General features: G+C 29.3%; 3 protein-coding genes across 3 annotated transcripts; all 3 read right to left on the bottom strand.

Annotated features, from left to right (window-relative positions):
* Positions 1 to 869: 869 nt before the first annotated feature.
* Positions 870 to 7,199, bottom strand: LOC123291462 (zinc finger protein OZF-like). Its single transcript, XM_044871762.1, has 9 exons — positions 7,187 to 7,199; positions 6,299 to 6,754; positions 6,118 to 6,231; positions 4,692 to 5,057; positions 3,967 to 4,102; positions 3,740 to 3,879; positions 2,986 to 3,112; positions 2,140 to 2,332; positions 870 to 1,028 (listed from the first exon to the last, which is right to left on the bottom strand). The coding sequence occupies exons 2-9, from the start codon at positions 6,657 to 6,659 to the stop codon at positions 870 to 872; spliced, it is 1,596 nt and encodes a 531-aa protein (XP_044727697.1). The 5' UTR covers positions 6,660 to 6,754; positions 7,187 to 7,199.
* A 2,399-nt stretch (positions 7,200 to 9,598) lies between these two features.
* Positions 9,599 to 16,902, bottom strand: LOC123291468 (zinc finger protein OZF-like). Its single transcript, XM_044871771.1, has 8 exons — positions 16,523 to 16,902; positions 16,342 to 16,458; positions 13,028 to 13,408; positions 12,417 to 12,561; positions 11,687 to 11,835; positions 11,506 to 11,623; positions 10,580 to 10,772; positions 9,599 to 9,763 (listed from the first exon to the last, which is right to left on the bottom strand). The coding sequence occupies exons 1-8, from the start codon at positions 16,875 to 16,877 to the stop codon at positions 9,599 to 9,601; spliced, it is 1,623 nt and encodes a 540-aa protein (XP_044727706.1). The 5' UTR covers positions 16,878 to 16,902.
* Positions 16,903 to 19,324: 2,422 nt separating this feature from the next.
* Positions 19,325 to 23,618, bottom strand: LOC123291469 (zinc finger protein 260-like). Its single transcript, XM_044871772.1, has 6 exons — positions 23,195 to 23,618; positions 21,446 to 21,913; positions 21,236 to 21,365; positions 20,891 to 21,154; positions 20,055 to 20,247; positions 19,325 to 19,486 (listed from the first exon to the last, which is right to left on the bottom strand). Exons 1-6 carry the CDS (start codon positions 23,616 to 23,618, stop codon positions 19,325 to 19,327), a joined length of 1,641 nt encoding a protein of 546 aa, XP_044727707.1.
* Between the last annotated feature and the right edge of the window lie 525 nt (positions 23,619 to 24,143).

A 24,143-nucleotide genomic window follows, 5' to 3' on the forward strand; every position in this document is an offset into this window, starting at 1 on the left:
AAATTTTTGGTGGCTTTTTATTAGCAAAATCAACATTTTGAAGTACTTTTTCAAAAATAGTGGAATACCCTATTAAAATTGTTTTCAATCACTTTCAATTGATTGCCTTACTTACCTACCATAAATAATAAAACATCGGCAAAGAAGATCACTATGAATTAGTACATCTATGCTATGTTGGTTATGGATCGAACTGTATTGTATGTTGATGTAAATTCTGGTAGAAGCAAGGAAAGTGAATTAGGTGAACATATAAAGTATAAATAAATTGTAAATTAAATATTCAATCATTATTTATTAATTAAACAGTGTACAAAATAAATCGCTTAATTAATACATTATAGATTTTTAAATTGGAACAATTATACCAGTTAATAAGCGTCACACGCACAAAGACTACGCCCAACTTCAATTTTTTTGTATAAATGTTTTATCATTCAATTATTTGTGAAACGCTGAATATTCGAATATTAATCGAAGAAAATTTATTTTCCCCTAACTATTTCAATATACTTTAGCCCTTCCATTTAAACTTTTGGACTGGGGTCTAATAAACTCCTATCGTAGTTTGAATCGTCTTTATAGCTAAAGTAGAAGTAGTAGTTAATTTCGAAATTGGATTTCTTTAGCTGACAGCAACTGTCAACTTGATGTATAAAGTACATGGTCTAGGAAAGGTGGACTAGATTTCCTTGGCATAGATAGGCATTTTAGAAATTGTATATTTATTAACGTGAGGTACGCTGGTCCAGTTTATGTTCAGAATGATCAAATAAAACATTTTAACAAAAAATTTACACGTAATATTTTTGTGCACGTAGTGATTTTAGATTTTTTTTTTTTTTTTTTGATTAAAATAATTTTTATATTTAATTAATAAATGGATACGATCGTTGATTTGCAATTGAAACATTTTTTAATTTATGTTTACCTTTCAAATGTTTTATAAAATTTGAATTATTTGAAAAATAATGATTACATTCCAAACACGCGAATGGCCGTTCACCCGTATGTTGTCGTAAATGAACCTGCAAAATAAATTTTTTTTTTAATATTTTCTTATTTATTCTTCTTATCGATCACTGAATCATCATGGACTATTTTTGTACTATTTTTTTTTGGTTTTTCTTTAGGATACTGTTTCACGATCATAAATTACAATTTCATAGAATTCATAAATACAGATGTTTGAGAAGCAAAGTCAGCGCCAATATTTCTAATTTTTCATCTTCCCTAATTCAAAAGAACAGCTATATATTTCACAATAATTGGTTTAAAAGACATATCGAATGAGCTGATAAAAAGTTTAAACAAATTATTACTGCTGTTTTCGATAAAAATTGAAAAGACTATTTATTTCAAAAAATTTTACACACTTCTCTAAGATTCCTTATTTTTAAGGTGCTCAATAGGGAATTTTCATGTATTTTTTTTATATTTTTAATTCATTGTTTACACCGTTATAACAAAGTAAAAAATATAAATAAATACTGCTTAAAAATGCTGTATTTAAGTGTAAAAAAATATTTAAAATACATAATAAATTTGAGATATTTAAACGCAGTTTTTTGGCGCTCTCTGTTGATGACGTATAAGTTCGTGATCTGTCAATTTTTGACAGTTCAATGTATAATTTACACTTTAAAAAAATGAATTTACAACACAGAATTTACACTCGTTATTATAAAGTTTTCTAATAAAAAGCCGTAGAATAGTATAATTTAATGAAATACCATATAAAATGTAAGTAATAAATATCATACAGTATGTCAACAAATTTGACAAGCCCGTACTATGATGTCACGTCCGTATACAAATTTGAATTTCCGTTTAAGAAATTTTTAAATGCCCTCACTGAATTTGTACTTTTATTAATTAATTTTAAATAATTAAAAAGATATTAATTACTAAAATAATGGTTTAGTTGAAATGTCCAGTCATTAAAGTTACGAAAGAAAAATATTTGAACTAAATTTAAATTTCATGAATATTCCCTATTCGGCTCCCTGGAAAATAAAAAGAACCGCAGGGAAATCGGTTACTTGAATTTTTTGCTCGTGCAATTACCGTTATATTGGACAAAAAAAAAAAAGTAAAAAAAAACAATACTGCCAGCATCAGCGTAAATTTCTTATTTACCTCTAAATCACGTTTTCTTTTAAAACGTTTACTACAATAATTACATTCATCTGGCCGTTCTTCGCTATGTATTTTAATATGTACATTTAATCCGGATCTCTCTCTAAACCGTTTTCCACATACTTCACAACCAAATCGTTTTTCATCAGAATGAACAAGTTTATGTCTTTGTAAAATTCGATCAGTTTTAAAACTGAAACATAAAAAAATTTATAATTCAGTGTAATTGTTTCCTGCGGGTTAATTAATATTTTCGAATCTTTAAATTTCAAATTAAAAGTTAACTTCTATGAGACAAGAACGACTTTCGAAATTTCAGATTTATCCAAGCTTAGCTTTTTTGCCGGATATTGAGTGCAGATTATCCGGTCAGCCTATAATCCGGAGAGGCGGCTATCCGTATATTAATTACGATTTAGTAAATTATGCACCGAATTTTAATCGGATAGTTATTGTAATTTCGTGAAACAGGATCCCGAAATGTTTTAAAAAATTGATTTACCTTCAAATCATTTTTTCTTTTAAACCGTTTATCACAGAATGTACATGGAAAAGATCGATCGTCTGTATGTACTTGCATGTGTTCAAGTAGACCGCGTTTACTTCTAAATCGTTTTTCGCATATTTCACAACCGAATCGTTTTTCATCAGTATGTATTAGCAGTTTGTGGTTCGTCAAATATGTATCTTTTTTAAAACTATAAAATAAATTACTTTTAAAGAGAATGAATAAAAGTTCGTTTTATAATTAAATCGACGATCGGCGAAGAATGAGATCTTCAAAATGTTCAATCCCAGAGAACATCAGCACTCAGTAATTTACAGATTTAAATTATAAATACTTACGCTTTTGAACATTCATCGCACTTGTATGGCCGCTCGTCTGAATGTGTTATTTTGTGCTCAAGTAGATTTTGCTTATTTTTAAATACTTTACCACATTCATCACAAATATGTTCCCTTTCCTTTTCAGCTAATTACAAAGAAAAAAAAAATTTTTATTAATACCAATGTCCCGTTTTAAACGTTTTAAACTTCAAGCTAATAAACAGCTTTTAGAAGCTAAAAGTTGCATGAATATCAAAAAAAAAATTAATGTATATGTCCCAGCCATATACATCCTTGCAACGCCATATTGTCAGTGTGCGGGATTCGGCGCCAGGTGATAGAAAGTGGAACTAAATTTAAATGACTAGACTAGGCAAGTAGTTAAACGTTATCGATCCAACCCATTTGCCTAGCTGTTTCATTGAATTCCTGAATATTTTTCAGATAGCTAGTTGAACCGTGTTGTTTGGTAAAAAGACTGGACTGTTAATTGAAGGGCTTATTAAGGTAGTTGGCGGCGACATATACACCCATTTTATCTCAATCCCAAATCAAGAATTGATATGTTCGTTGAAGGGGGGGGGGGGGGGGGTAAACAAAAGTTGGATAAAGGAAAAGTTTTTTAATAAAGACGTTCACATCGAACCTTTTGAAGTGTCTGGGGGACTTTCATTTGAATGTTTGCATGTCTTAAAATTCATTTACCAACTGTAAATGTAGTTGTAACAATCAACAGACAAAATAGTTTCTAAACAAGATAAAATATAATTACTTTTATGTAAAATAAGATGATTTTGTAAATTAATTGCCGATACAAATTTTCGATCACATAGTTCACAATCAAATTTCTGTTTAACTTCTGACGGTATATGACTTAATAAATGTCTTTGATACGTTGCATGATTTCTACATCTGCAACAAAACACAGAACCTCAAATATCAAATCAAAAATATTTCTTTTCTTCATCAAAATTTGATTTCAATAAACAATTTACGTACATTTTATCACATTGTTCACATTTAACCTCCATATTATCATCAATTCGTGTTTTTCTATGGATAAATTTATGTTCAGTTAATTGTTGTTGTAAACGAAATTTTCGTCCACATTCATCACAAGAGAAGGCATTTTCATCTACAAAAGTAATTTCAAAAATTTTAACATAAATTAAAAAAGGAAAAGAAAATTAAATTTTATTTTAAAAATACAGTGAAATTCGTTTAATGATCAGTATCTGGGAAGTTAATCTGCAGACTTGGTCCAAAAGAGTAAAAAAAACAAAACCATTGTTCAACTAGCAGCATAGGAAGCTCAAGGTTGCAAAATAAGCCTGAAGGTCTATTTTTTACACTCCCACATAGAATATTTTTCTGAAAACCTGGAAGCTTACAGTGAAGAACAGGTGTAGCGGTTTCACCAAGATGTCGGCGATATCGAGAGACGGTACCAACTATAGAGACGGGATGTCACTATGCTTACAGGCTACTGTGTAATTTTTAATAAACGAGTGCTTTTACCAATTTTTTGTGTTTGAATTTGCAAAAAAACCTTACGAGATAGAAAAAAATGGGCATCACTCCTGAAATCAGCGCATTCTAAAACATATAATTTAGTAAAAATATCTCATGCAGCTGACAAAAAAATTTTTTTTGCAGACCTGTGTTATTTATGAAATCAAAATAAACGAATCTCACACTAAATTTAAAAAGCTTTCAAAGCATACCTAAATGTGAATCTTGATGAGCAATAAGTACCGATTCACTTTGAAATTTCTTACCACAAATGTCACATGGAAAACGTAATTTTTTGGATAATTTTTGTAAATAATGATTATATAAATGATTTTTAAATTCATTTAAATCACTGTAAAGTGATTTACATTTTGGACATGAATATTTCATTTTAACATCATGGTGTGAATCAAAGTGATCTTGTAAACTGAATTCAGTTTGAAGCCAAGTATTGCACTTATAACACTTAAAACGTAATTTTTTTACCAACGAATGGCCATTATTTTTATGATTTGTTTCTGTCTTCGATACTTTTTGGTCATTTTTTAATAAGTCCTGGCAAAGTAAATCCACATTTTCTAAAATTCATAAAAAGCTGTTATTATATAATGTTTTCATAAAAAAAACGGGAATCACAGATTATAGTTTTTAATTTAAAGCAGATCTGCAACTCCCTGTAAAATTTTTACTATTGTCGTTCTCTGAAGGCGCCTTTCTCCAGGTGGCTCTACACGTTATATTCGTGTAGGGCCATCTATTAGTTTTGATAATAATTTATTCATTTCAATGGTTGTTGGGGAAACAATATTTTATATATTTTTAAATAAATAAACAATACGTCTTTCAAAATTCGTTCGCTTGTCATTAAAATTCGTTAAATTTCTTTGTGTGTATTCTCAATTGATTGTTTTTATTAACATTTTGTGGATATTTGAATAGTGGCATTATTTAAGTATTTTGGTCGTTTTCATTGTGCCCCTGTTCATTAACTAATTAGTGTAATTTAGTCGTTTTAGGTGTGTTTATATTATTTTCCGATTTTTTTTATGGTATGTACTGAGTTTATTTTAGCGCTTAGGTCTTGTTAATCGTGTTGATTACATTTAGGTAGTGTTTAATTGTGATTATAATTGGCTATTAACGAAATAAAATGGTTTTACATTGCATTTAACTTACATCAAACTAATAATTAATTGCTATTAATAATGTTCATATTAAAATAAATATGCTATTTTATTTCAAATATTGTAATAAATTATTATTTTACTAATATTTGTTATTTTATTTAAAAAAACTTCACTTTATTTAATTAGAAGACAAATTAATACAACAAAATTTAATAAAAAATGATAAACTGAAAAGAAATATTTCGAAATGTACCTAATACCCGCCATTTAAAAAAAAATAGTTTAATGTAAGTGCCTTACTCCAGGGGGCTTTATGGACAACATTTCATGTACAGTAGAGTTGCCTATCTATTTATGTAATAAATTATAATCTGTGATGGGAATGCCGGACTAATTCGACCTATTAACGAGACGTTATACTACAGCAAATAGTTTGTAAGATAAATTTTGTACGTGATCTGATTAACTTAAGAATCCAAAAAAGTTAGAAGAGAAGAAAAATCAAACATACCTGGTTTTTTATCAAGAGATTCGTCGCCTTCCGAAAAATTACCATCACAATCTTGGCTAACATCATTTGTGAAATCATGAAGGAAATGATCAATTGTCTCCAAATCATTCGCTAAAAGATATAATAAACGTAATATTTATGTACACAATTCTTTTTTTCCTTAGAATTAAATTGAAAATACCATAATCATGAGCTACGGTGCTACTCTGATTTCCATGTAGATCTTGTATAAAAGGAGGTAAATCGTGAATTAAGGGTTTGACATCAGCTTGTTCGTATTTATTATCAGAGTAACCAAATACACCTTCTAGCTTTCGTTGAGCATCTATTACATTATTTCGAAATCGATCTAAATCCGAAAGTGTTTTACAACAATATAAACATGCTGTATGCGGTAACCGATCATTGTCGGTGATTTTTAATTGTAAATATTGTAAAATTGGTGGATTTAATTCTTTATTCTGTTTTAATTCGTTTACGTTTCTTAAAGCTGTTGTTGGAAATTTTAATGCACATAATCGGCAATATTTTTCAGTATACATTTTCAAAAGTAATTAACTTTATTTTTTTCTTGTTTATGACATTATTGACAATTCAAAGGAGGATTTGTTGTTAAATTACTTACTCATCCACACACCTATCAAGTAAAATTTAAAATAGATTACCAAAATATAACTAAAAACTTGGGATGGAAATTTGAATACACATACAAAATGCTTATTTATATTTACATTTTGAGATTGATCTGTAACTCGGAATTTTTAATTTCTTATGCATCATTATAAAATATAGAATTTATTAAAGTCAGAGAATATATCTGTAAAGAAGCGAAAGTCAATGCTAATTTTTATCGCATGAAATTAATGCCATCTATGAATATCCCCGCAAACTAAACTAGTATAATCAGCTAAAAAGATCTCGTTATTATCTTATATAATAAGGTTCTCATCTTGTATGGTAAAATTATTGTCTTGCATAAAAATTGCATCACGTAAGAAAACTTATACAATTTAATTAACTTTGAAAACTTATTTATAAAATTAAATTATAATAATTAAGTTGTATGTACTTTTTAAAATTGAATTTTATAAATAATTTTTCAAAGTTAATTAAAGATTATAAGTTTGCTAATGTCGTGCAAATAGGATAAATACCATTTTCATACAATACCACATTCATCGAAATTACGTTCGCTTTATATCCATGAATTTTTTTTGTATGTATGTATTAAGAAAATATATTCAATAATATCCAAAATAAAACTTAACAAATAACTGATAAAGAAAAATTAATGGTAAAATTGTTGAAAATTTAGAAAAAATTAAAACGTTATCCCGATAAATGATTTTATACTGTATAAAATAACCATTATTCATTCATATTTATTTTAGGTGAAATGTGTACAAATTTATACAATAAAATATCGTTTTTATCAATTTTTCTGGTTAAATTATTTATATCCAATAATATACCTTTATCTTTTATCCTTTACATCGATTTCAGGAATATCAAACAAAACCTACATTTGTAACAAAATATTACTACATTTATTAAAAAAGTTGAGTAAAAGTATATTACATTATTGATACTAATAGTATGTCAAAGGCAGAGTAGTGGCTAGCACAGTCGCCTTCGGTTAGAAAGATCCATGGTTCGTATCTAGCATTGTCACATTAAATTTTTAATTATATAAGTTATTATGCTGAGAGCATGCCATTTTTTATATCATTGTTATCAAAACCAAAAGCGACAAATAAGTAAAAGAGGGAGGTACTTTATGTTATTTTAATTCCCACCCCCTGACAGAAGAGTGATTTATGGCATAAGTAGGAAAGTGAGACGGACTAACATAATTAATTTTTTTTTTTGCGAAATAACATTCTCCTATTACAAAATCTTATAAAAAATTTCATTTAACAAGAATAAATTTTAGCATGTACAAACAAAAACGCAAACAAAAAGCTCCGCGATTTTAGCACCTCATGTGCGGAATTTCGATTGACCAATTATACCATCTGAAAGGTCAGAAATTGGTCATAAAAGGTCAGTTGGTCTCATTAATTGGTCAGCATCAGAAAATTTTTATTAAAGATTGAAAAAACTCCACTTATGCGCGATCGGGAAGCATTCGCTGATAATTGGTCAGCTAACAATATAAATAATTGGTCAGTTTAATTTTTTTTATATTCAAAAAATAATATAATTTCGAAAAAATTTTCAATTTTTTCAACATTTGTACTAGGAGAACATAAGTGGGAATTAGTAGTTCCTGATAAAGAGAAAGGTGAGTAAGTGTTTTCACCCCGAAAGTCTAAAATTTTATTTTGGCAGAAAGTTATTGGTCTGCCCACTAGAGGTCACACTCACCAAACACGGGTGTGCAGACCACTAACTTTCTGACTTACGAGATGACAACAATTACCTTGCTATCAGGTACTACTTATTCCGTCCGTCCTTGATGTTCTCCTAGTAGAAATGTGAAAAAAATTGAAGTTTTTGAACGAAAAAAAACTAATTTTTTCATCATTTACTAGGCAAACATGCTGTGGTGGAAATTTGAAAAAAAATGAAAATAAAAATCAGATTTTGCTTAAAAGATTTAATGAACTTTTTTTTAATATATGTCCTCACCTAGTTTCGAACCAAGGGACTATTTATTCGAAGTCAGATACGCTAACCATTATACCATTAGGGCTCTGTTATTCGTATTAATAAATAATTATATTCATATTTTCGACTTTCTTAAATTATAACAAAAAGTAAAACTCATTTTCGGAAAATTTTGAGTAGTATTATTACAAAAAAAAATGGCAAACGAAGTTTGAAATACTTACCTATCGTGAAGTTCGAAATACTTACCTATTTTTAACTGAAATAATATTGTATAGCTACAGAGAGATGGGGAAAAATAAAATAAAAACAGGGTTTGAGTTTTCAATTTTATTTAAATGAAATCAAAATACATAAAAACTATTTACGAATTACTTGCACATAATTCCATATAATTAATTTCATCTTAAAAAAATTTTTTTGCATCAATTTTTTTTTACAAACCAAATACCACACAAAAATAAAATGAAAATCCAAAAAGAATATTACGTATTTAGAATCCAACTTCTTTATCTCACCTATATTTTATAAGAATTTGTTTGTACCTTTACTAAAAAAAAATTAATTAGTTAATTAATAATTTTGTTCTGAAAGGAAAAATGGGATAGAATAAAATAAAACAAAATTTAAAATATATAACGATATTTATTTATTTATATTAATTTGAAAACGTTATCCCGAAAATTGATTTTTTACTATATAAAATAACCTAATAATTATCAATAGTCTTGGTGGTGAGAAATTAGGGTTTGGAAAATTAGTTAATTAAAATACACATTCTTCTACTTAGTTAAAATTTTATTTATCAGATCAGATTGAATCGTTATTGTATAAAAAATATCATAAAAAGTATTATTATTGCTAAAATAAATTAATTACTTAAATCAAATGGATAAACTGGTCTGTTGGAAATGGAAAATTTACGTAAACCATGTTTTCGTTTTAAATGTTTACCATAATTAGCATTATTTGTAAAATGAAGATTGCATTCGTTACATGAGTACGGTCGTTCACCAGTATGTTGACGCAAATGTATCTTAAAATTTATGAAAAAAATGTTACTTATATACCAAAAAATACGTATATTTAAAAAGAAAAAAGTGAGCGAGAATATGATTGAATGTTGCTTCATCACAAGAAAAAATATTATTAAAATAAATTAAATACTAAATACTATAATAAACGATGCTCAAAATGGCCGACAACTTGGAAAATTTTGAAGAACCCATAGAGATAATACCATAGAGCTGCAAAGTCACAGTAGAGAACACTTGATCACAGTAGATATTAATATAAAATAGACCCTTTTCATGAAAAACAGAAATACTTTTTGATAATTTTTTATGAAAATATAGGTCGAGTAAAGCCTGTAACTCAAAAATTACGCATTTTTAACAATAAAAACACTATGGAAAAAATTGTAAAAAATTCACAATATTTGAAATAACATAAAAGGATTTTTTTTTGTTCCGCCGCACACGTGATCTGTGATGTCAATCCGACAAGCAATGGCAATAAAACAGAGTCAACAGTTGTATTAATATATCATTATTATCAACTTTAAATGACGTCAAACCAACCTTCGTGTAACATCGTGTGTTTCCGGATCGTTTTCGCCAATTTGAATTTTAATGATTTTCATTGTCTGTTTTTTCAGTCATATTCTCCAAAAAAAATTGGGGAAAAAAATTAGCCCATTTATCAAGACATTTACTTTCATTTAAAAAAAAAGAAGAAAATGTGAAAAAGGTCTATTGCTTATATTATGTTCTTAAAATACATAAAGTGATACCATATTAAATGGTGTTGCAACATTCAATAATTATCTCACACCTTATAATATGTAGAATACCTTAAGATATGATTTTCGTTTAAATAATTTTTTACAGAATTCACATTCAAATGGTAGTTCGTCGCTGTGTACTTTTCCATGATCATTTAATCGAAGCTTATTACTAAATTTTTTGCCACAAATTTCACAGGCAAATAATTTTTCATCGTTATGAGTTAATTTATGTCTTAATAATACTCGATCACTTTTGAAACTAAAAAGAAATATTAAATACAGTGAAAGCCAAAAGAACACTATCGATCGTTTTTGGCCCACTCTGTAATTTACCAACAAAATTAGTCATGTACAATTTGTTTCGTATCATCTTATTTTCGTACTAGCCGAATCAATACCTCGATTTTATCTAAAATGACGAATTTGACTTAAACTTTCGAGATATATCGAAAAACTAAACACGTACAGTATTTTTCTAGTTTCCGCTGTGCCTTTTTCCAACTTATGTTTAAATACTTCCCACTAACTCTAAATATACCCCAACGCAAGTCGAAGAACAAAGTTTTGAAAAACTTTAAAATATTTTCTTAAAAGAGGTTTTTCGGTCAATTTGACTCAAAATTTTATAAAAGGTCGTTCTTAAAATGCTGAGGTGTCCCTTAAGTATTTCAATGGAAAATTTTTGAGATATTTGACGTAAAAGTAACGCCAACGGGACCTTATATCTACCGTAATATTCGACTCAGGAGAAAAATGATTGGAAGACCTGTATTTACGGTTGTCACCACTCCCGATATCAACTTAAATTCTCCTGTGTTCAGTAAAAAAAGCTATTATTTTAATATTTGTTTGAAATTCAGATAAATTCGACAATCCTGAGCAGTTTTTTCGGTGGTATAATAAGATTAATTTCATAACCTTGCTTATTTTCTGCTATATTCATGACTTTTGAGACAGCCTATATAATGTGACTTACGATGATTGATACTTACGTTTTAGAACATTCATCGCATTTGTAGGGCCGTTCATTCGTGTGCGTTACTTTATGCTCAAGCATATTTACTTTACTCTTAAATACTCTTCCACATTCATCGCAAATATGTTTATCGTCTAAAGAAAATATAAAGAAAATTTAAAAAAAGAAAATATAAAGAAAATTTAAAGAAACTTAACTGTTACTACTTCTATGTAAAACTTGATGATTTTTCAAATTAATTGCATTTAGGAATTTCCGATCACATTGATCGCACTGGAAATTATTTTTGAGTTCTTTCGGTACATGAGTTAATAAGTGCCTTTTTAATATATATTCGTTTATACACCTATAACAAAAAACCATTTATTTTGATCTTCAAAACTGATTATCTGGAAGTAATACGAATAAGAAGATGTCAAATAGTATCATCTCAATACAAAGATTTTTAAAAGTAGTATCATCTTATTCCAAACTCTGTGCTGCTGAGAATTAACAAGCAAAACAGATTTTTTTTAAATTTCAGGATTCGATATTTCGTTAACGGCTTAATTTAGACAAAAATATCTCTGGTGCATTTCGATTTTATTATCAAAAATGTGTGTGTGTCCGCGGATAGAGACTATACTTGTAAATTTCCTTATTTTGCATTTTAAGAAAAAAAGTCATTCTTTATAAGAAGTTTTGCTTATTCTGAAAAGTATGTGGGAATATTTAAAACTTCTTAATAATGTACAGGGTAGCCAAAAATTTGGAATTACTATTTTTATTTTTGGTAAACTACCCTTCTTTTTTATAAGTTGGCGAAATGTTACTAAGAAAAGTAACTCGCAATTAACAATTATGACTCTATACAAAATATCAAAACAAATTTTTGACCACAACCACAAAATAATCTTGAGTTGAAATTTTATGGATTAATTTACTTACGATTTGCCACATTGATGACAACTGAATAATTTCTCATTTGAATATGCATGATCTTTATTTTCTTTATGAATAAATTCGTGCTCTGTTAATTTTTCTTTTGATCGGAATTTTCTTCCACATTCATTGCAAGAAAAGGCATTTTGATCTAAAATAATTGAAATATTTATAATTAAATTCAATCAACAAAAATTTCATACTAAAAAATAAAACTCAAGGCAATTGAGGATATCTGTCACCTCCCTCCAGACCTGGGTATACCATTTATTTATTTGGCCTAGCATGTGCAACCAAACAGGGGATATTTTGCGTAAACACCACCAAACTGTGAGAAACAATAAACAATATTGTTGCTTACCGATGCCATATTTAAATGACCAGATTAATAGGACTAAATTTAAATGACCAGACTAGGCAAGTAGTTAAACGTTATCGATCCAACCCATTTGCCCAATTGTTTGATTGAATGGTGGAATATGGTTCAGGCCACTAGTTGAACAGCGCCATTTAGTACAACGGCTAGGCTATTAATTGAACGGCTAAATAAGGACTGTGATATACATTTTGTGAGAAATAAAAACTGAAATTATTATAATATTCGTGTGATAACATACCTAAATGGAATTGATCTTTATGTGCATTTAATATCGATTCACTTTCAAACTTTTTGCCACAAATTTCACAGGTAAAACGTAATTTTTTATCTATTTTCTGTAAATAATGGCTATACAAATGTTTTTTAAAATCATTTAAACTAATAAATAGTGATTTACATTTTGGACAAATATATTTCATTTTAGCATCATGCTCGGTATCAAAATGATCTTGTAAGCAGGTTTCAGTTTTCATCCAATTACTGCATTTGTAGCATTTAAATCGAAGATTTTTTAATATTGTAAGAGCGTTATTTAAAATATTCTCGTTGATACTAATAGGAGGTTCTGGATCTTCTTTATCTGGTTTTAATGTATCTTGCCAAAATACTTCCAAATTTTCTAAAATTAACAAATTCCAAATTATTTATTTAATTACAAACATATTTACAATTACATTTTGATGTGGGTGGAATCGGTTACTTCGTTCTTATCCAAGCGACGACAGTGTGATCAATTTTACCGCCCTCATTAATCATAATTGTTCACACTGCCGCTGCCTGGATTCGAGCCCGCAACCTTAGTCTAAATAGACAAACAGTCAAAGACGAACGCCTTAAACCGCTTGGCCATATTCCCATATTAATATATACTACACAATTTTCACCTAATTAGCGCCCTCGTGCGTAAACAGTGATGTTTACAAGAAAATGTTTCAAACAAAAGTTGTTTATTTTTTTATAAGGAACATTTTTTACATTTAAACATTTGTTCTATCTCTAACGGTTTGTATATTTCATATATAGTCCAAGAGCCCGCTTCGGCCAGACGCACATCATTTCATAAAACCCTAAAGTTTATCTGCGCACGTCACCAACACAGGTAAGAACGATGAGCGACTATGTAGTTTAGGTAGTGGTTACTTTGGCAGGTAACAGGTAACAAAGGTGTAAAAAACAGCACCTCAAGTACATTAAGACATAAAGCTCTATTTTTTTACATTTTCTTCAGAATAATATTTAAAATGACGTCATCCATTGCCAGACACTTAGTATAGTTTCAACCCCCTGCCGGACACCCCCAAACTCTAAAAAATTGTGATTACACTTACATTATAGTATAAAAGCTGAATTTTATATATGTTTCTTGGGGGGCTATGAAAAGAAGTTACCCCAGTAGCCGGACAGTTTTCAAGGTTTTTTCCATCTTGCCAGACGCCTTGAGAGTCCGCCGTCGGTGTAGCAGCACCTCAAGTACATTAAGATATAAAGCTCTATTTTTTTACATTTTCTTCAGAATAATATTTAAAATGACGTCATCCATTGCCAGACACTTAGTATAGTTTCAACCCCCTGCCGGACACCCCCAAACTCTAAAAAATTGTGATTACACTTACATTATAGTATAAAAGCTGAATTTTATATATGTTTCTTGGGGGGCTATGAAAAGAAGTTACCCCAGTAGCCGGACAGTTTTCAAGGTTTTTTCCATCTTGCCAGAGGCCTTGAGAGTCCGCCGCCGGTGCGAGCGCGAGGCAATATATATTCAGGCGGGTTTAAGTGAGATGGTGAGTTTAATAAAAAAATAAAAAAACAAATCTAAACAAGTGAAAACAAACAATTGACTGAGTTAATTGTTGAAATACCATGCATAGTCAGTGTTGATTTCTTTATCACATTACACATACAAACATGTGACACATACATAACTGATAATCAACTATAGTACATATTATAAAATTTCCGCATAATTGGCGCCCTCACGGGTAAACAGTGATGTTTACGAAAAAATGTTTCAAACAAAAGTTGTTTAATTTTTGATAAGGAACATTTTTTACATTTAAATTTTTGTTCTATCTCTAACGGTTTACAAGATGGGTCCTACGGACCCAAGACCCAATTGACCTATGATGCTCATTTACGAACTTGACCTCACTTTTTACGTCCTGAGTAAAAATTTCAACTCGATATCTTTTTTCATTTTTGAGTTATCGTGTCCACAGACGGACGGACGGACGGACGGACAACCGGAAATGGACTAATAAGGTGATTTTATGAATACCTATGACAAAATTTTTTTCCTAACATCATTATTTTTAAGCGTTACAAACTTGGGACTAAACTTAATATACTATGTATATTTCATACATGGTATAAAAAGTAATCCATAAATTTTTCGAGTTTTGTTAAAATTTTTGAGAAATTCAAGTTTTGACTGTGTGAGATAATAATATTGTTTATCGTATGAAATCCAATGAACAAATATTTTTATTATATTCATAGCCATATTATAGAAAGTAAAAAATATTCTTATAATTATTACAGAGTTAAAAAAAATATTATTGTATACAAAAAATGATTTAGTAATGCTCAGAATTTTCATCGTTGTGGCCACTCTCAAGGCCTCTAGCAAGATGAAAAAAACCTTGAAAACTGTCCGGCTATTGGGGTAACTTCTTTTCATAGCCCCCCAAGAAACATATATAAAATTCAGCTTTTATACTATAATGTAAGTGTAATCACAATTTTTTAGAGTTTGGGGGTGTCCGGCAGGGGGTTGAAACTATACTAAGTGTCTGGCAATGGCTAACGTCATTTTAAATATTATTCTGAAGAAAATGTAAAAAAATAGAGCTTTATATCCTAATGTACTTGAGGTGCTGCTACACCGACGGCGGACTCTCAAGGCGTCTGGCAAGGTGGAAAAAACCTTGAAAACTGTCCGGCTACTGGGGTAACTTCTTTTCATAGCCCCCCAAGAAACATATATAAAATTCAGCTTTTATACTATAATGTAAGTGTAATCACAATTTTTTAGAGTTTGGGGGTGTCCGGCAGGGGGTTGAAACTATACTAAGTGTCTGGCAATGGATGACGTCATTTTAAATATTATTCTGAAGAAAATGTAAAAAAATAGAGCTTTATGTCTTAATGTACTTGAGGTGCTGTTTTTTACACCTTTGTTACCTGTTACCTGCCAAGGTAACCACTACCTAAACTACATAGTCGCTCATCGTTCTTACCTGTGTTGGTGACGTACGCAGATAAACTTTAGGGTTTTATGAAATGATGTGCGTCTGGCCGAAGCGGGCTCTTGCTCTAATACATTGTATAAAAATCCTTAAAGTTTTGGAAGGACTATAGTATGAACAGTGTGTCAAAGCATGTAACTGTAACATCACTATCCTTTCCCACTTAAACACACTGTACTATAACGAAGTAAAAATAACATTTAATCGATTTTATGATGTTCAAAAGTTTCTTTTTCGCTATTATGATAATTTTGTTATCCGTAGATAAAAACAAAAATTGATTATACAAGAAACACAACTGTACCTGGTTTTTTATCATCCTGAGGTAAACTTTCTCGATCTGAAGCTACATCATCACAATCTTGTCCACTTTCACTTTTAAAATCGTTGATTAACTGATCAATTGTATCTAGATCATTTACTAAAAATATATAATAATATAAAATTAAATAACAATTTCATGTAAACCACGAATATAAATGTACCGTAATCGTTTCCACCAGTGCTCTCATTATCTGGTATATCATGACTGAAAGTATTCAAATCTAGCTTCGAAGGTTTGGTATCATTATCGTATTGATCGTCTGTATAATAAATTAAATTTTCTAACTTTTTCTGAGCATCTATTACATTATTTCGAAATCGATTTAAATCAGCCAATGTTTGACAACAATGTAAACAAAAGGTAAGTGGTAATCGATCATTGTCGGTGAGTTTTACTTGTAAATATTGTAAAACTGATGATGTTAACTGTTTTTCTTTTTTTAATTCTTCGACATTTCTTAAACCTGTTACAGGAAATTTTAATGCACACAACCGACAATATTTTTCTGTATACATTTTTGAATTATTCACAAATTAGTTTCTTGTATATATATTTATTTACCGATAATGCATATTGATTTCGTTTACAGCTTAGTTCATTCACTCATCCAAGTATATATGAAGAAGTTCATAGACTTACAAAATTTGAAAATTTACGTGAGAACATTCATTTCGATCAATAATATACCTACGATTATTCTTTTATTATGATAATATGAAATTAAACTAAGAGAAAAGTTTTTCTCTAATTGCATTTTCATTTTTAAATGAAATTAACTGACAAGCGAAGTACACTTTGGCGGTATTAGTTTCGGACCCTTAAACTACTTATTATTATCGCTCTCATGAAAAATATTAATTTTTTTCCAATACAAAATAAATGAATTGAATATTCATTTGTTTGTTTGTTTTTTTTTTTTTTTTTTTTTATCTCTAACCTAAAAATTTGTTGAGAAAATTGGTTTTCTTTACCTTTCTTTGATATTTGCGTTGAAAGTTTGTAAGAGTAAGCGTCAAAACAAACCCAAAGCGGTAGTCGTAGGAAACTATATCTATTATTATCTCAATCAAATTTCTTTATCAAATAGATAAAGTAAATAAATAGATAAAAATCTTTATCAAATAGATAAAGAATTATCAAAATTGATTCACCCAGTTGAAAGTTCTGAGGTAACAAACATAAAAAAAAAATACAGTCGAATTAATAACATCCTCCGTTTTTGTTTGAAGCCGGTTAATTATAAAGTTACCCTCACATATGAAAAACTACCCATGTTCGAGCTTTGATTATAGTTGATTATCATTGACTTCCTAGTGTATGGACCGCTAGTCTTTTCATAAGCCCCCGAATGTCAGCAGAAATCTAGAGATAAAATGTGGAATAAGTGGTTTCTTGCTCTGACCCTTCTCTATAAAGGTGTACAGTTTCACCAATGGCAACAAATAGTGTCCGAATCTTGGGAATATTTACTCTTCCGTCATTGACCCAATCAAATACGTATCACCTTATAAACAAAAACAACATTTAAGTGTAGGAAGGCTCGTGATGATGGAATGACTAATATGCTCCGTTGTATTTCTCGATAAGATTGTACATCTCAGGGTCCGACCCATGCTTATAATGTTCCAATTTGGACGAATGTTGCACCCACAAAGGGCTTGGACTCATTCCCGACCAATCACAAACCCATTAGTACATCCGCCTTTCTTCGTATAATGTATTCCTAATGTAACCTAGATCGTTTACGAACTACAAAAGCCTGCTCAAATATTGTCATCTGCTATGATAAAGAAGAAAAATGTAACTAAACTAAACTCACAGAAAAAATACAACTTTATTGAAATTTTTTTATTTTCATTACAGAATATAAATTTTAAAATGATTACATATCATCTTTTTATTTTATATTTTATCGATTCAATAGTTTATGAAATACCAATTTCTTATTCTTAACTTGACGGACATTAAAATTTAAGAAAATGGTGTAAATTTACTGTTGTTGTGTTATAAGCCCATTTATGTGTATTTTTACAATGCAAAAGATATAGAAGCTATGTGTATGTCGCAGCCAATTACCTTCATTAGCCGTTTAATAAACGACTTGAACGATATTCAATCGTAGCGTCTAATACAACATTTAATGAACTGGCTGGCTGATGCTTAGGCCACTCATATATTTGGGTGACCATTAGATAATAAAAAAAATTAATAAAAGAATGGAGTTTAACCTCCGTTTTTCAGACATCTATCTATATATCCAGAGGCCAGGCACACTCAGTAATTAAAGTCAATTTTAATTAAATTGAATTATCACGGATTTTGTTTTATACCTCGCATTATAGGAGAGATGATAGAATAGGTATTTGAAGAACCGTGGGAACGTATACCATACTTTTTCTTCAGGAACGTACTGGCGGTAAGCGGTCCACCGGGATAGAAGGGTCGGATGCGCAAAAAAAGGGAAAAAATGTAAACGGATTTTACTAACAAAGATTTGAACGCCTCCTTTATCAGAATTAGATTTCATACTTTTATAAGGACACGCTCTTGAAATGGTTTTGGCTTCTTTTGTAACAAAATATGTGAAACGAGTTTGCGATGTTGTCAGCAGTCTTTAAGGGTTAAAAATTCAATTTTTATTATCATATAGACCAAATATTTAGCTTAATAAATGTGCTCTGATCAGAACACCTAATATTATTTATAGCGATTCCTCCACAATATCAAGTTAAAAATGCCAAACAAACATCTCTTATATCTTTTGCAAGATAAATCTATTTTTACATTTCCATTGATTGGATTATTTCTAAATGTAGGAAAAATAAAAAAGTCATTAAATAAATCTCTTACTCTTTATAATTTTCTAAATTAATAATAAAATTCCATAATTTCTAATATGGAACATTTTTTTGCTAAAATTATATACACATTTTATATTATTTATAATGCTTTAATTTAATAATTAATTTTCATCAAATGGATAACGACGTTTATTTACAATTGAAAATTTAGTTAAGCCATGCTTTCCTTTTAAATGTTTTATAAAATTTGCATCATTTGCAAAGAAATGATTACATTCTGTACATGAGTATGGACGTTCTCCGGTATGTTGACGTAAATGTACCTTAAAAACAAACAATATAACATAAATTAAATTAAAATTTAAACAAGTCAAAATATTTAAGGTAGTATCACAGATTATAGTTTTTAATTTAAAACAGATCTGCAACTCCCTGTAAAATTTTTACTATTTTCGTTCTCTGAAGATGCCTTTCTCCAGGTGGCTCTACACGTTATATTCGTGTAGAAATATTTCGAACAGCACCTACTTCCCTCCATTTTTTATTGTAAGTGTCTTTCTCCAGGGGGCTTTTTGGACAACATCTCATGTACAGTAGAGTTGCCTATCTATTTATCTAATAAATTATAATCTGTGGGTAGTATAGTAGTATCAAGCCTCACAGTTAATTACTATTTGTTTAAAATTTATTTAAAAGATCATAGTTTCCTTACCTAGGAGAAAAAAAATACATTTATCGTTTAAGAGATATAATTAATTAAAATTATGTAAAATTACATGCACTCTTATGATTGTCGCTTTTCAATAACGACTGAAAATTGATGGTTGGTGAAAAATTTAAATAGTTGATCATAATTTTTGAGAGGTTTCTTTTAATAAAATAAGTATTTACCTTGAGATAATATTTTTGTCGAAATTGTTTTTTACAATAACTGCATTCATATGGTAAATTTCCAGTATGAATTGTTGAATGAGTTGTTAATTGTCCACGTCGACTAAACTTCTTGCCACAAACATCACATTCAAACATTTTGATACCAGAATGTGTTAATTTGTGAATTTTTAATACTTGCATACTTTTAAAACTGTACAATTTTAAATTAATTAATTAATTAAACTTAGTTATTAGTTCAGGATCTACTGCATTAAAAAAATATCTTTTTTTTTGAAAGAGAGAGATATTTATTTTGCCCGAATTCTTAATATTTTCTCTTTGCACTTTTCTTCCCATTTTTGGAAATGTTTTTTTCCTGATGTTCCGATTGATGGCTCACAAAACTTTCTTTATATGCTTTAAGAATGGTTCTAAGCTAGAAGGGAGGCCAGTCAGAGACCTGACTATACGTAGAAGCTAAGGACATAAAAGCCATTTGGCGAGCATTTGGCGGAAGAAAAACAACGCCACTGTTTTCAAATAGAAGCATAATTTCAGTGAAATACATGAAGTAATGGTTTGCATTGAACAACATCTTTAACCTGCTTAAAAGTGTCAAGTTGCTTTCATAGAGTTGTAGCGGCGATTTTGTAGCTCTATGGTAAGAATAGGGAATATTCATGTATTTTTTTGTACTTTTATTAATTAATTTTAAATAATTAAAAAGATATTAATTACTAAAATAATGGTTTAGTTGAAATGTCCAGTCATTAAAGTTACGGAAGAAAAATATATCAACCAAATTGAAATTTCATGAATATTCTCTATTGATTTAAAAATTACCATTTACTTACCATTTTGCACATTCATCACAGTTAAATATGCGTGCATTATGTGTATTCAAATGTTCTGCTAAACGATGTTTATTTTTACAAATTTTTCCACATTGTTCACATATTAATTCTTCCTCAACAACGCTGTGTATTAACTTTTGATGTGCGTTTAAATTCTCTTCCGATACAAATTTCCGTTGACATATATCACATTGAAATTGTTGTTTTTCCTCCATCGGTATGTGAGTACGTAAATGTCTTTTTAACAGTGCTTTATTTTGACATCTATAACAAAATTTAATTTCGTTTCAAAAATTTCCTGTAAATTATTTACAAAATAACCAAAATGAGTATAGCAATACTTACACTTTATCACACTGATTACATTTCAATTCTTCTACTTGTTCTTTATTGTGAACTACACGTAAATGTGTAACCAGACTTTTCTTTTCACGAAATTGACGGTCGCATTCTGTACAGCAATGTCGTTTTATACCTAAAATGACAAAATTATTTTAATTAATCTTTATTTATTAAATTTATATATATTTTTTAAACAAATAAAAATAAACCTACCTAAATGTGCATCCTCATGTTGAGTAAAATCTTTTTTATAGATAAATTTCTTTCCACAATATCGGCAAATATATCGATATTTTTTTGGATTTTTGACGACATCATGCTCATTATAATGTACTTCATATTCGGCGACAGTATCAAACAATGCATTACATTCAGCACAAACATATTCCAATTTCATATCCTCATGTTGTGACTTCCAATGATCTTGTAATTGTCTATCGGATGGCAATTCCAAATTACATTGAAAACATTTGAATGGTAATACTCGCATACTTTTTAGTAAATTATCGATAGAAGTTGTACATATTTCATGGAAGTCGATTGTTCTATTTTTGAGTTCTTTTGCTTTTCGTACTTTTTTCGATTTTTTTGTTTTTCGTTTTGATTCAGATTTAACAGGCGGTGGAGAGTCTGCATTCCCGTAATCATCAGCTGAATGATTAGAATTGTTATCTTCGTTGTCTGAAAGTTAAAAATAAAAGAGTAAGTTTTATTATGAACTTGGTCATAGTGACGCTTTTCTCATTTACTCTTCCGAAAATACTAAAAGATATGTAAAAAGTAATAATAATGACATTTAAAAAATTTGAAAAGACGCCAGGTGATTATCATATCAATAATTGCTTTCTAATTTTACGCCAAAATATGGAAGTTGAATAGATTTTATCGATGCTGCTTCTAAATGATTTCTGGTTTCGAGAATTCACACAAGCAGCGGTAACCGATAGACATCATTACCAGATGTACCAGATGAATAATTGAAATGATGAAAAATCATTTGCATTATTTTAACGCTTTTAGGTCTAGAGCAGGGCGTCTGATCATTTCAGAACGCCTGAAAATTGCGAGCCTCTTTCTGATAACGTTTTCAGCCAACTAATAGTTACCTTTTTATTCAAATATCATCCTCAACGAATATTCATCAATTTTAAGGATTCCCAACGCAATTACTTAAATATAGGGTGGCCAGGCGCGGATCTAAGATTTCGTCCAGGGGAGAAGGGTATATTCTATTATGTTTCTTTTTTTTTTCAAATTTTTTAAATGTTTTATCATTTATTTTGAAGTTCAATTATATTGAAGGACATATTAATAATCCCTACAAGGTGGGGAGCTTCAACCCCCGCCACTAAGTGATGATCACTAAAATTTGTTCTAGTGCGAGGGAGTATCTTACAAACTCGAAAGATACTCTTATTTGATAAATAATAAGAGATATACGAAGTTTTTAAATTAGAAAGTAATTCAATAACAAAAATTTGGGAATTTTTAATTAAAACCTAATAAGTTCGGCGCTAGATATATCCAAATATAAGTAGAGCTTTTTAAGGGAAAATAAAATCGATCGAATTGACAAAGAATAAATTTATGAGACAAATCAAAGTTAGGTCGCTTTTGGAACTCCAACGCAGATCCTTCGATGCATTTAAAACCTAATAAGTTCGGCGTTAGATATATCCAAATATAAGTAGAGTCTTTTTAGGGAAAATACAATCGATCGAATTGACAAAGAATAAATTTATGAGACTAATCAAAGTTAGATCGCTTTTGGAACTCCAACGCAGATCCTTCGATGCATATGATATTTTACATTTTCAAAAAAAAATATTAGTTCGTGTATATCAACATAGTTATTAATGTCTAAAAAGAACGAACAACATAAAACTAACTTCCTTAATTTCGTTTTTAGGGTGGAGTTCGATATCATAAAGAATCCAAGAGAAATGTGTAATATAAACTTACCAAAAGGTTCTTCAGATTTAACTTTAATTGTTTCAGATTTAGAATCCACATTTGTATCAGTTTTAGAATCAGCATTGGTATCAAATGTATCATCAAAATCAGATTTCTCCGATTTACAAACACTATGATTCGAAAATGAATCGTCTTCATTTTCTAACTTAATATTAACCAATTCAGATGGATTAACTTCAAGTAATTTCTTCTGTGCCGATTTAATTCGAATTAAAAATTGATCGAATTCGTACAAAGTTTTACAACAAACATTACAAGCTGAGCTCGGTAAATTATCTTCATTTGTCATATTTATTTGTAAATATTGTAAGATTAGTAAATCTAAACGTTCATTTTTTAATTGTTCATTAGTTTTTAATAAATATTCCGGATATTTTGATACACATAAACGGCAAACACTTTCGTTAGACATCTTTTTAATGTTTTTGATTTAAAATTTTAGTCTTGAATGTATTAATTTATTCAACCCGACTGCATTTTGATTGTCAATATTTTATAAGTGTTTCCGAATCCGACATTCGACATGTAAGTCGAATGTCAAATGTATGCTTTGTTAAATTTAGGGTTCCGTTTCAAATTTGTTTGTTTATAGAGTACGCTTCTCATTTCAGATGTCAATGAACCTTACATGAACGTTAAATAAAAGGAGATTTAACTACACAATGTTAAATATATGAACATAAATTATGGCTTACAAATATAGAATACGGTTAGTTCTGTATATGAGGGTCTAATGGCTTATATATATAATAGCTAAAGGCTTATTTATCGAGATAAAGACCATACAATTAAATTTAACATAATTGATTGTAAAGATCAAGTAAAGATATTACCAATAAATAACACTAGAGCTCTATATATTTGGGTAGGATCGTTCGCCATTTTGTGGCTAATGTCAAATAGACAAAAATTTACTAAAGACTATTTTACCATGTAT

The sequence above is a fragment of the Chrysoperla carnea genome, chromosome 2 (genome assembly GCF_905475395.1).
Source record: "Chrysoperla carnea chromosome 2, inChrCarn1.1, whole genome shotgun sequence".
NCBI classification, from domain to species: Eukaryota; Metazoa; Arthropoda; class Insecta; order Neuroptera; family Chrysopidae; genus Chrysoperla; species Chrysoperla carnea.